The 12212-nt window shown below is 35.1% G+C and overlaps 2 protein-coding genes across 3 annotated transcripts; both read right to left on the reverse strand.

The window, feature by feature from the left end:
* Positions 1–42: 42 nt before the first annotated feature.
* LOC104117014 (suppressor protein SRP40-like) lies at positions 43–3394 on the reverse strand. The gene is made up of 3 exons (XM_070177896.1): positions 3260–3394; positions 2297–2360; positions 43–2032 (listed from the first exon to the last, which is right to left on the reverse strand). The coding sequence occupies exon 3, from the start codon at positions 1991–1993 to the stop codon at positions 506–508; it is 1488 nt and encodes a 495-aa protein (XP_070033997.1). The 5' UTR covers positions 1994–2032; positions 2297–2360; positions 3260–3394; the 3' UTR covers positions 43–505.
* A 745-nt stretch (positions 3395–4139) lies between these two features.
* On the reverse strand, positions 4140–8901 carry LOC104117013 (uncharacterized). 2 transcript variants are annotated; one of them, XM_009627990.4, is made up of 4 exons: positions 8405–8901; positions 6854–7165; positions 6474–6714; positions 4140–6019 (listed from the first exon to the last, which is right to left on the reverse strand). In XM_009627990.4, the coding sequence occupies exons 3-4, from the start codon at positions 6699–6701 to the stop codon at positions 4367–4369; spliced, it is 1881 nt and encodes a 626-aa protein (XP_009626285.1). In that variant the 5' UTR covers positions 6702–6714; positions 6854–7165; positions 8405–8901; the 3' UTR covers positions 4140–4366. The 2 variants fall into 2 exon arrangements, with proteins under 2 accessions (XP_009626285.1, XP_009626284.1); XM_009627989.4 differs by lacking the exon at positions 6854–7165 and having other exon boundaries at positions 8405–8900.
* Positions 8902–12212: the final 3311 nt, after the last annotated feature.

The following is a 12212-nucleotide window of genomic DNA, read 5'->3' on the forward strand; positions in this document are numbered from 1 at the left end:
AATTTCTGATGTTCATTGAACAAATACTTACAGGCTAAAGAATTAGAATAACAGCAGAAACTCTTTCATTTTGGACTAACAATAACAGGAAAACATGATACAAAGTTTCTTTCCCCCACACACCCCTCTTTGTGGACATATAGAATTCAAGACTAAGAAGCAAATAACGGCATGTGCCCCTCAACAGAGAAATCTGGACTATGATTTTATGCAGAAAAAAATCCAGTACTTGATGTTAAGAGTTAATACGCTAACAAGTGCCTCAGCTACTGAAAGCTTAACATGGGTGAGTTACTCATCCAAGAATGTCTTAAGACTCAACCAAATTGACTGTCCTAAGCACTCATTAACTCGATCAGAAATCAAATTTGAGTGATCAATCCCTATAACTAGCTAAAGTAATATAGTCACAACGACAGTAACAACGTATTAGTATCATACAAATACTGCTTAAATTCCTGCACTTCCCTCGCAGATTCCTTGTGTCAAAAAGAGAAAAGTAAGTTTATGATCTCCCAATTGCTGGAGAGGATTTTGGATGCTGAAGGGAAATTATAGTTTCAAAAGCACCCACCAAAGCCTTGACCTTGCTTCTCCTGGTCTCGGCAAGCTTGCTTGCAGTAACTTCAATCACATTGTTGAACAAACTTGGAGCTTCTTTAATGTCTTCTATAGACTGGGGCCGAAGATTTACTTTCATAACTTGGTCTTTAGCAGTACCTGAATGGTCATCAGCAATAGATCTGCTCAAGCCTTTTCCTCTAAGATCACCATTTTCATTTTCGCGCTCATGATCTTGTATGGAGACTTGCCTATATTTTAGTCTCCTTGGACTACTGTCTTTCTCATACTGGGAATCAGTTGTCTTTCCCCCTTTGAACTTGAGCATCTTAGGACTGCAATCTTCATTTTCTAGGCCAACTTGTCTAGCCCCCCTTTGATGTTTTATGTCTTGTTTCTGGTTTGTAGTTCCAGTTTGTCCGGTGCTAATGCCTGCTGCATCACTGTTAAAAGACTCATTTGCTGAAGTTGATGGTAGCGATACCACTGAAGACGAGGAAATGGAAGATTGGGTGGTACCAATGTTTCTTGAGCTACTGCCACCTGAAGATAGAGGAGAAGATCGGTTGCAAAATGGTGATGAAGCCGTCTTACCTCGTGTTGGACTATCTCGATCCAAAGAAAATTCTTTGGCATTACTATTTTCCTGAGAAAGCCCTGAAGTGTGGCTTTTATTCTTTGATTCTTTAAGATGCAACGTCTTCTTTGGAACATTTTCATGATTGATTTGTGCAGTCTTGCTTGGTGTAAGACTAGTCCTACTGTTAAGTTGAGATGCCTTTCTTGGGGAGTTGTTAGTGGATGTTGTGCTTGATACCTTCTTCACTGAAGATTTTGGAGACAATGAAACAGTTGAGGTAACAACACTCTTTTTCTTGCTTAGCACGGAGGATCCACCGTCCTTGTCCATTTTACAGCTGTGGTTTTGTCTACTGCTTGATCCTTCCGATAAAGACTCGTGAAGTTTTGAAGACCTACCCGGTATAAAGATGTCGCTGTATCTTCTGTGATGTCTTCTTGATGCATTTTCTTCTAAAGGCTTCAGCTTGGAATCACATTGATGACTTACAAAAGCATCTGATCTTTTGGTGGATGTTGGGATTTCACGTCCATTGACTTGACATGTTTTCTGGCTCTTGATCTCTGAAGATTGTTTAGTTGAGTTTGGTAGTTTCTTCGTTTCTGAGATTTTTCCTAATGTTGCTCCACATCTTGTGGGCCGGGGAATCTTTGCCTTTGTTGGAGAATCATGGTCAAAACCAGACTTGCACATATCGTGACAAGAACCTGTTGGAACGCCAAGATAACGTGACAAGACCTTGGATCCACCCATTTCAAATCCTAGGCTACCGGTTGAGTTCCTTCTCACAGGACTGACTACACGCTCAATTTTGTCCAGGTTTTCAGGTATACCACAAGACATATCAGCCATTGTACTAAGAGAAGGAAATGAAATCACAAACCAACACCCCTGCAGATAAGTTCAATATGATATAGAGGGTTCAGAGTAAGCAACAAAAAATCTTCTTGTGGTTGTTTTTCTGTTTACAGAAACAACAATAACGCCTAAATCACAAGCGAGTTGGTGTCCGCTAGATGAATCCTCACTGTCGTCCATGTTGCTTCATTTAAACGCATCCAAATCCAATATTAGAATAATATTAAGAATATACTTTGTTGTGATTGTTTTCTTGTTTACTTCTAAAAGATATGATCCAAAACAAAGAGTACTCACCAGGACTTGGAAGCAAGAAGTAGCCGAGTGCTGTTTGAACCGTCAACCTCACAAGTTTGGCATCCTAAATAGATAGAAACAAGGACATGTTAACTGTTGAAGATCAGGTGGGGATGCTTTTTCATCCATTGCCTTGTATGACTTAAGTCTACATTCTGTCATAAAATGCAGATAAAAAGGAAAATTATAGACATTTAGTTCCGCATAGTTAATAACATTCATAACCTACAGTAGCTAAGATAAACTGGAGGATTCACAACTGTCATCACCTAATGAACAATAAATTGAAAAATCCCCGCGCTCACAATTATTACTAACTTTATCGGAAACAACCTCTCTACCTTCACAAGATAAGAATAACGTCTACATACACTCTACCCTCCCAGACCCCACTTTGTGGGATTACACTGGGTTTGTTATTGTTGCATTATCGAGGCTGAGAACATCGATCTAGCACAGATGTTTCTGTATCAAGATTTAATCAACTTATCCATTTTTGACAGAAATTTTATATTCCTTCTTGTTCATGACATTCCGACGATAAAATAAAATATTCTATAATTCCCTTCATCTAAATGATAAAAAGATTATATTCCAAGAACTATATCTCCCAATTGTCCTCCCCTTGTTTAGCTTACCCTTAAAATCAGATTATATATTCAAAAAATAAAATCTAAAAATTGAAAGGATGAATATGGCTTGGATGAGAGGGCTATAAATAAATCATACCATTGAGACATTCATGCAAGTAGCAAAGGTGTTAGCAATATTCAACCAAAATAAAAGATTATTATCATAGAGTTAAATAGATACAGAATTGTTTTTGATCATCAAAAAACATAACTCAATTCTACAAACAAGACAATAAAGAAGCTTATAACTACCAAATAAAGAAAATAAAAAACATCTCGAATTATTTTTTTTTTAAAAATGTTTAGTTGAAGGGAGGAGTCGAAATTGTACCTGTTCCTTACATGTAAGGAAGAGGGACCCCAAACAATTGGTTGAAATTTTATTTTGTGAAAAGAAAGGAATAAGAAAGAAGGGGGAGGTTTAGAATTATGAACTTCATAATCTAGTGGTGGAAAGGAGCTTGATCTTATTATTGTTAGAAATCAGAATTGATAAATTTATGTGAGAACAAGCGTAATTATAGCAGAGGAGATTATTTTTGTTGAAAGAGAAAATCACAGAATAATTCCAATAACATAGAAAGTGAAAATAGAAAAAGTCCTAATCCTTGTGCATTGTAGATTTTAATTCATATCAAACCGTTTGAGTTTTGTCAATCATTTAATATTAGTTGGTTTGATTCCAAAGTTTTGAAACTGAACCAAGCGTTTAATAAATCTAACCTAAAGAAGAAAACTTGCCCATAAGTAAAGGAAAAGGAAAATACTTATACTGTGTACTTGGTGTTTATACTAAATCAAAAGAAATTTAACCTAAAGACTTACAAATTAAAGTGATATTAATATTATTTAATCATATCAAGTGATAAAAGTTCATATGCAAGACACGCGTCTTATATTCATTGATTTATTGCAAACACATATTTTGTATTATTATCAATTTTCCTTTTTACAAGCTTTTTTCTCAGACTAAGTTTATAAAATTTTGAATTAGGATTTTATGATTAAACTCATTTTTTAAACAAACTCATTGATATTACCTAATAAGTAAGGAACAAAATGATGCAGTCAAAAATGAACTTGTTATCTTTGAATTTCAAATTTGGCCCCAGGATACTATTATCTAGCTTCATTAACTTGGGATGAACAGTCCCTGGGGAAAAAGGAAAAGAAACAGTTCACTCCAAACTAATGTGGAGTAATTCAATAAGTGCCATGAACCAAAATGTGGTTTTTTCTGTAATTAACAACTTGAATGTGAACAGTTCCATAGGACTATGTGAAGTATCCTGTATGAATTCTAGGCTAAATATCTGTACATAACATTTCTAAGACAAAAATTGATAATACTGGCAATCAACTTTCTGTACTATTAAGTCTATAACTTAACTTATGAGGCTATAATATAGGTGGTGTCACCACCATAATCTCCATTAAATTACTCATCAGCTAAAAAAGAAAAAGAAGACCAAATATAAGACTGAGCTCTCCGAGCCCTTTGCCGCCTTTTTGTCAGCCCCCAGCCTTTCAAAAATCTGTCTGTGATTCCATGCTTGGTATCCAGAGTATGCTGCAGGAGTGAGCACATTGTCCTCTTTCCATCATTGGACCGTCTCCTAGCTCTGGAACTCATCCTACTCGGAGTTTTCCTCCACGTACATGTTTTTGGAGAAATATCTTTTTCATTTGCCTGATGCAAAAGAGAGTCAACTGCAGGTACTGACTCTCTCAGATTAAGCTTCACAGTCCGACTGCAATCATTCCTATCGGAAAGAGATATATCACGCTCAAAATGGACTTCCATGCGTTGTTCAACCTCATTCTCTGGAAATCTTGCCAAAGCAGCAGCAACTTCAGCAAGCCAACCTAGATAGTTATTAGAAGCTTCAGATGATTCACTGATGGCAGTCTTTGAATACCCCTGAACGGCAGATGATGAAATAAAAATAAGTATATCAGCTGCAACCTTGTCAAGTTCCTCAACGAGATCACTATGGCCTCCTTTTGACAAATGGAGTGATGTACCAATCATAATGTCCTGAGAATCTCCTCTAGGTGGAGAACACTCCTTATTTTCGGGGCTAACAGGACCTTCCACTTCCATATCTCTTTCTGCAGTAGGCATTGTTGCTTCACTTGGACTAGACGATAAAAACTCTTCTTTGATGCAAGAGTTTAAGTCAATGCAAATATTAGTTGTTGAAAGCTTGCTATCAATTCTAGCAGCTATAAGGTGATTATCCCTGGTACATTTTCTAGATTCAGTTGTAGAATCAGGAACAACGCTAATGTCAAGAACCTCAGAATTTTTATGAATCTCTACATTTCTTCCTTCAGGGAAATTAAGACGGGAAATGTTGGAGGTAGACGCAGACTGGTATTCAGACAAATGGTTAGGAGGTGTCAAATTTAAGTCCATGCCTTTCCCTGAACTAGTGCAGTTAGAGACCTTATTGTCTTTAACAGCAGCGATGTGTTCACATGTATTTTCCCTGATTTCCTCGTGAATGTTTTCAGATTCAAATGCAGAATTCTGCCACTCTGATTCAACAGGCTGTACGGGTTCATTTAGGTCAAACAAAAGAGAAGTGCCCCTGCAACTTGAGAGAGAAATCGATGAATCTCCAAAGTTGACTTTAGAATAACACTGAGGTTGAAGCTCTGCGATCATAATATTGGGCTTTTTAACAGGATTTTCCTCTTCAAATGGCTCCCCATCTTCATTGTCTATGTATTCTTCTGCTGGAACTTCAAGATCCAACATTCTCTTTCTTGATACATTGCTTTTCGATGATGATAAGTTGCATTCTTTTGAGACATTTCGTCCTGAAAAATAATCACCACCTTGTTGCACAGTCTTACCGGTAGAATTAGAAGACTCTTGAAACATTTCTTTACTTGGTGCATATGGCTCGATGCTTGTGAGGTTTACTATGGGCCAATAGCTTTTGCCGGAAATTTCGGACCTTAACTGAGACATAAATGTATTTGACTCGGCCTGAAAGTGTAAATGATCCTCCACTAGTTTTCTCCTTTTAATCTCATCCATTAATTCCCTTTGTCTTCCATATACGCGATGGAGTTCCATAACCTGAAGAGAACACATTTAGATATCTGCTCAATCATGATGCATTTAGTGAATCACCATGTAATGAAGCACTCTCTCAAGGTTACCATTGAGAAAGACCCAACTTTGATCAGAAACTAAATGCAAACTTACATATAGCAGGCATACACTAGATTTGTCAACAACAACGACTATGCCTCAGTCCCAAGCAAGTTTGGGTCGGCAATATGAGTCCTTACTGAATAACTAGATTTGTCAACCAAAAAAATGAAATGAAGGAGAGAGAATCTAGGAAGAAGAATCACCAAATCTAGTAACATCTCAGAAGGTTTATTTTAAAACATGAGAACAGGAATAGATATATATAAGTATAATTCACTTGCATAAAAAGCAAACTGAAGATTCAGTCAAATAAAGACACTTTTGTAGAACATGACTATAATCTGTTTCAATGACAGTAAACAGCTCAGGTGTATACCTGATATCTAAATGTTGATTCATGCCTGAGTATCATCTGTCTCAATATTTCCTTTTGATGAACTAAATCCTGGTTCTGGTTCAGCATGAATTGAGGCAATGAAATATTGAAGCCTCTGCTACTGTTCCAGGTAATATCATTGTGAGATATTGACCATGAACTACCACTCGGGGCTGCACTATGATCTCTTGGGTAGTAATATTCGGGGAGATATCCAGTGCACTGCATCTTTCTACCCTCCCTGAAACACAAAAGGCTATAGAATTTAGATTGTAACATGCAAATAAAACACGATAGTGCACATTATGTTCATCACATAACTTAAGAAACGGGGAACCCCTTTTAAGTACTAATAAAACTGCATATAATGAAGTGCTCACAAAGTGGTCACGCATGTTTCTTTCCCTCCTTTGAGGGAGAGAGATGAAAAGCTTCCCACTCTCGAGATATCTTCTATTTGACGTATTTTCTCTCTCCTTCAAGATTCAATTTTCTTGTTTACAACACCAAAAGATTTACTTGAGTCTTGCTCTGACTTTCATGTGATGAGGAGAATTATATCGAAAAGAAGATCAACTGTTGTCAAGAATATGCAATCTCATACTAAATTAAAAGATGCATGTTTCATTTTCTCCATTGTTTTCTCTGCTTCACTGAGCTTAAGGTCAGAACGGATGCAGAATACTTGGAACCTGGTGAAGGAAGCATGAAAGACTAATTTAGAGCATCAAGAGATTCGGTTAAGAGCAAACTATCAGAGGGAGAGGAATGTGTGTCAAATTAGTGTTAGCACTTTAAAATTGATACCTTTCTTTCTATTGGATAATAAAATTTGCTAACAAAACAAGTACTTGATACAGAATTTAACAGAGGTTAAGCTCCAGCCTAAATAAAGAGCATCATCTGCATCACGAAGTAAGGTCACCTATATTTTTCCTTTTTGACAACTCTCACACAACAAAGCAATTACATTGAAATATAACTAAGTTTATGCTTGGTTGGCATGTATTGGTTTTCATAAGAATAATTGTCATCATTTTTCATGTTTAAGAATGTAATATGTCGTGGTTGTTTCAGATTCAATCCGAGTCATCTGCCACAAGTTGGAGTTCAAAAAAACATAAAGCCAATTAACAAGATATGTAAACTCGTCCAAACTCAATGTGGAAATAGAACGAAGGAGATGTAGAACAACAACAACAACAACATACCCATTGCAGCCCCACAAGTGGGGTCTGGGGAGGGTAGTGTGTACGCAGACCTTAAGGAGATGTAGAAGAACACCACAGTTAAGCAAGCAAAAACCAGGGAAAAAGCACTCAGCAATGTAGCCTTAGCAGCACATATTGAAAAAGAAAAGCAGAAAATTTTTGAAAAAGAAAAGCCAAATATCACCAAGCAATTTTCTCCAACTAAGTAGACAACAAAATATGGTAAGGAATTTTGGAGATATTATTAGTTGTTGGCACTTGGCAAAAGAAAATTACACTTGCTCTCATCCTTGAAACACCCAATTAGAGTAATTAAGAACTTGTTGGAGACAACACTAGAAAACCCCATCTGACTTTTTACCTCAAAAACTTGTAAACATACATCATAGTCTTAAGATAAAGAATTGAAAATGCAAGTACTTTGAAACCAAAATTCAGAACAAAATCGTTGAAAAGGGTAAAAAGATCACAATGCACAGATCCAAAGACAGAACTAACAGTCACAAAACTTGCACACACAAAAGGTAGAGATAAAGACAAGACACTCAAAAAATAGAAAGAGGAGAGATGAAACAACACCAACTTCCCAATACAGCAAATATACACAAGCAAAGATGCAACAACGAGAGGATAAAACATATAAAAAGAGGACCTTTACAAGAGAAATCCACTAAGATTGTCATCAGAAATAAGACAATGAACAGAATTTCAAGAAATTACCAAAGATCAAGTCTTTTTCAAAATGCTCAGCTTCAGAACAAAAAAAAAAACCCAGCAAGATGTATCTCATTCAACGCTAGCTCCAGCTCCTAGCTAACACCAAAGAAATCCAAGAAACCCCATCAACCAGAAAGAGGAGATAGCTCAAAAAGAGTAAAATTTAACTCAGAGAAAACTGGAACTTAACAAAAAAGAGTCTATAAAGCCAAGAAAAAAGGAAGCTTGTTAGATTGTCCAAAGTCATGGCAAAAATCGAAATGCGGAAAGGATGGAGTATTTTGGATCTGGTGGGACCACTGTGTCTCTGTACAAAGGAGAGAGAGAGAAGAATAATTAGTACTAACTGACATGGGAAGAGAGAGACATGGAATTTGTCAACATATTTTGGATCTATCTTTCCCATTTATATCTATTCTTGGATTTTTCTTGGTGATCAAGTGTTTGAAAAATGGATCATCTTTTTACATTCTTTCCACTAACCTTGTCCTCTTGCCATGGACCAATTACTAACTACTTAAAATTTGCTAACAAAAATCAATTTGCTAATGTTGAAACCAATTTAATAGTATGATTTGACGTAAGCACAAGATAGAATTTTTTTCCTCCTATGTCTTTTTGGCTAGATATTCCAATGGAAAACCATCTACATTAGCTTAAAATAATTTTCCGAGGGGTAGTAGCCAGTTGATCTCTCTTAAAAAGGAGTTGGTATCTTTATCACTTATTTTGTACGTCTATTATATTATAATGTATTCAATGGATTTCAATTTTCTCTATACTATACATAGAAAGATTTACTTTTCTACTATTAAAATAGTATTTCATTCGTTCACTTTTAGTTATCAAGTATTTCAAAAATAAATTTTTATTTTTACTTGTCACTTTATCAAGGTAAAAATAATTTATTTTTTCTGTTTTGCTCTTAGCATTAATTACTTATTTTAAATCATTTTTCAAGACTATACACCAATTAATATGAGTATCATGATAAATTATATATTTTATTTATTACTATTTCTTAAGGGATATGCAAAATCAATAGTGGACAATTAAAAGTGAACGGATAGAGTATCAATTTCTATTGAGCCGAATGTGTAACTGACAAAAGGGAAAGAGCTTTTTTTCATTTATGTTGATTGTACAAAAGGTTAGTTAATTTAATCAAAAGTAGATGATAATCATTTGTGTTATTATCTGGGTTGTCATAATGATTGGTTTATTTTCTTGTCAAATTAGCTTCCCCTCAAACACTAACTATTCAAGATTCGATTAAGTGGTTGTGACACTTGTGAGTGGAAAACTTTTGGTTAGTCTATCTCAAATTTTAAATGATTGACGTTGTACACTTGCATTATTTCATGCTCAAAATAGAGAGAGAAAGAGAGAGAGTTATGTGGTTTAATTGTACGCTAACCATAATATTACGTAGTAGTTTTCAGCATTATTTAATAGAAAATAATAGGGATTATATACTCCAGCTAATCAGCATCAACTAAGTTTGAGTAAATGATTAGCATGAAATTAATTTAATCCAACATAGAATTACTAGTGTGATAAATTAGATTACCCTTTTCCTTGATTTTTGGTTTCCCAATATAAGGTAAAGTTGAGCGTAACAACACATGTTTTTTTATTTTTATTTTAACGAATAACAAATTTGGTAAGAGATAAAGAGGAATGACTAGTATAGAGTGACTTCATATTTTCTTCCTGGGCTGGATGTTTACGGTCCACAAAGGGATAGAAATGGGTTGGGCTGGATGCTCTGCCGACCAGACGGTCACAAAATTTGGGCAAAATATAAAGAGGAATTTTCAGAAACCACTATTGTTTACTGACTATTAACTTTCTATAGCTAACATATACATAATTACTTCCTATAGCTACTATTCAGTTGTTACGGTTGTGTATTCGTTGTATTCGCGCTACTATATTCATGAGTACAGTAGCAAAAATTGCCTAAAAACAGGGGAGTCCAGCTGTACGCGACTGTATTCAAATGTATTCGCATCATGTATTCATGAATACAATAACGACAATCACCTTTAAAATAGGCATGTCCATCTATCTGATAACGGAAAGAGGATCAATTAACGTGATACATTCCTAATATAACTCAACAAAACCAATTCTACATAAATTTCGCTGCTATTGTTCTGTATTTTATGTATTCACGCGACTGTATTTATAAATACAATGAGGTAAAAACACAGGGATTACAGATGTTTAATTATGTATTCCATGTATTCGCGCGACTGTATTTATAAATATAGTGAGGTAATCCGCCTAAAAATAGTGATTACGAGTGTTTAATAACAGAAAGCGCAATATTGAATTGTATTCAATTTCACTATATTGAATTCAGTTGTATTCAAATAACAAAAAATCAAGAAAATAGGGTGTATATTGTTCTATTCAATTTAATTGTATACGTTGTATTTAATTCACAGATATTCACTATTATACATTGTATTCAATTCACCGTATTCAATTCGACTCTATTCAAATAACAAAAAATCACAAAACACGGTGATATTCGGTTGTATTAAAAAAATACAGATATTGGGAATACATAAATACAGGTGAAAAAATAATATATTTATATAAAAATATAATATATTTGAGTGTATTTGTACAGAATACAATGCATTTATATCATTGTATGTGACTAAAAAAACAAAAAAGAGAAAAAAGTTCCATGCTTCCAGATGAGAAGATTGTGTTCCATGCTTCTCCTATGCCAAAGCATGACCTTCTTGTTCGCAATCTGCTTCATGAAAATTAGCAGAATTTCATCTCAAGAAGTGAATCATGTTCTTGTTTTAATTAGTTTGAGCAAAATTAAGATCTAGCAATCGTGTTCAGCGATTCCAGTATTCAACCAGATTAGGAGGAATTTTGCTCGAAGAGAGAGAAGGAAGAGAGAGAGATTGAAGAAATTTTTTGCTGGGATTTTGAGAGAGAATCGTGTATTAACTAAAAGAAAGAGAGAGAAAAAATATGATGTAACGACTCGGCCAGTCGTTTCGAGAGTTATAGCCATGTTTCCCCATTTCTGCTTCTTTATGTGTTGTTCAGCGGTGTTGAGTTGTATCGAGTTAGTAGGTTTGGGTCCGGAGTAGTTTTGAAGTGAAATGAACACTTAGTCTCTTAGTTAGAAAGTTAAGTTAGAAAGTCAACCGGAAGTTGACTTATGAATAAACAAATTCGGATGTGGATTTTTATGGTTTGATTAGCTTCGTTGGGTGATTTTAGACTTAGAAGTGTGTTCAGAATATAATTTGGAGGTCCGTGATAGAATTAGGCTTGAATTGGCAAAAGTTGGAAGTTTAGAATTTCTTAGGCTTGAATCCGAGGTTGATTTGGTGTTTTGGTGTCGTTTTGGGTGTTTCGAAGGTTCGACTAAGTTCAGATAGTATTATATGACTTGTTGGAATTATTGGTTGACGTCCTGAGGGCCTCGGGTAAGTTTCGGATAGGTTTGGGTTGTGTTGCGCTCGTTTTTCTTATGTTTCAACACCGTTTCTTCAAGCATAAATGATATCATATTGAACAAATGAGCTCCATTTCTTTTTTGATTGAAGCATTAGATCCGTATCGTAATTACGGATCCGTAGCAAAAAGAATTATCGAATTTGGACATCGTATGAGGATTTTATGGTCATTTTACTAAGAATTAGGTTGCCAGATTTTTCAGATTAATTATGGAATTGCCACTAATTGCAAATATTAAAACCTACATATCTCCTTCATTATAAGGTCAAATTGAGTGATTCAAAAGCCTAACTTGACTAAAATTTCACAAAAA

This window comes from Nicotiana tomentosiformis, chromosome 6 (assembly GCF_000390325.3).
Source record: "Nicotiana tomentosiformis chromosome 6, ASM39032v3, whole genome shotgun sequence".
NCBI lineage: Eukaryota > Viridiplantae > Streptophyta > Magnoliopsida > Solanales > Solanaceae > Nicotiana > Nicotiana tomentosiformis.

What these genes read in the sequence shown, in the direction of transcription:
- LOC104117014 (XM_070177896.1), bottom strand. Translation starts at nt 1,993, where the DNA reads ATGGCTGATATGTCTTGTGGTATACCTGAAAACCTGGACAAAATTGAG.
- LOC104117013 (XM_009627990.4), bottom strand. Translation starts at nt 6,701, where the DNA reads ATGCAGTGCACTGGATATCTCCCCGAATATTACTACCCAAGAGATCAT. An exon ending in AATCAACATTTAGATATCAG is followed by an intron (nt 6,020 to 6,473) that starts GTATACACCTGA and finishes TGTTCTCTTCAG; the next exon opens with GTTATGGAACTCCATCGCGT.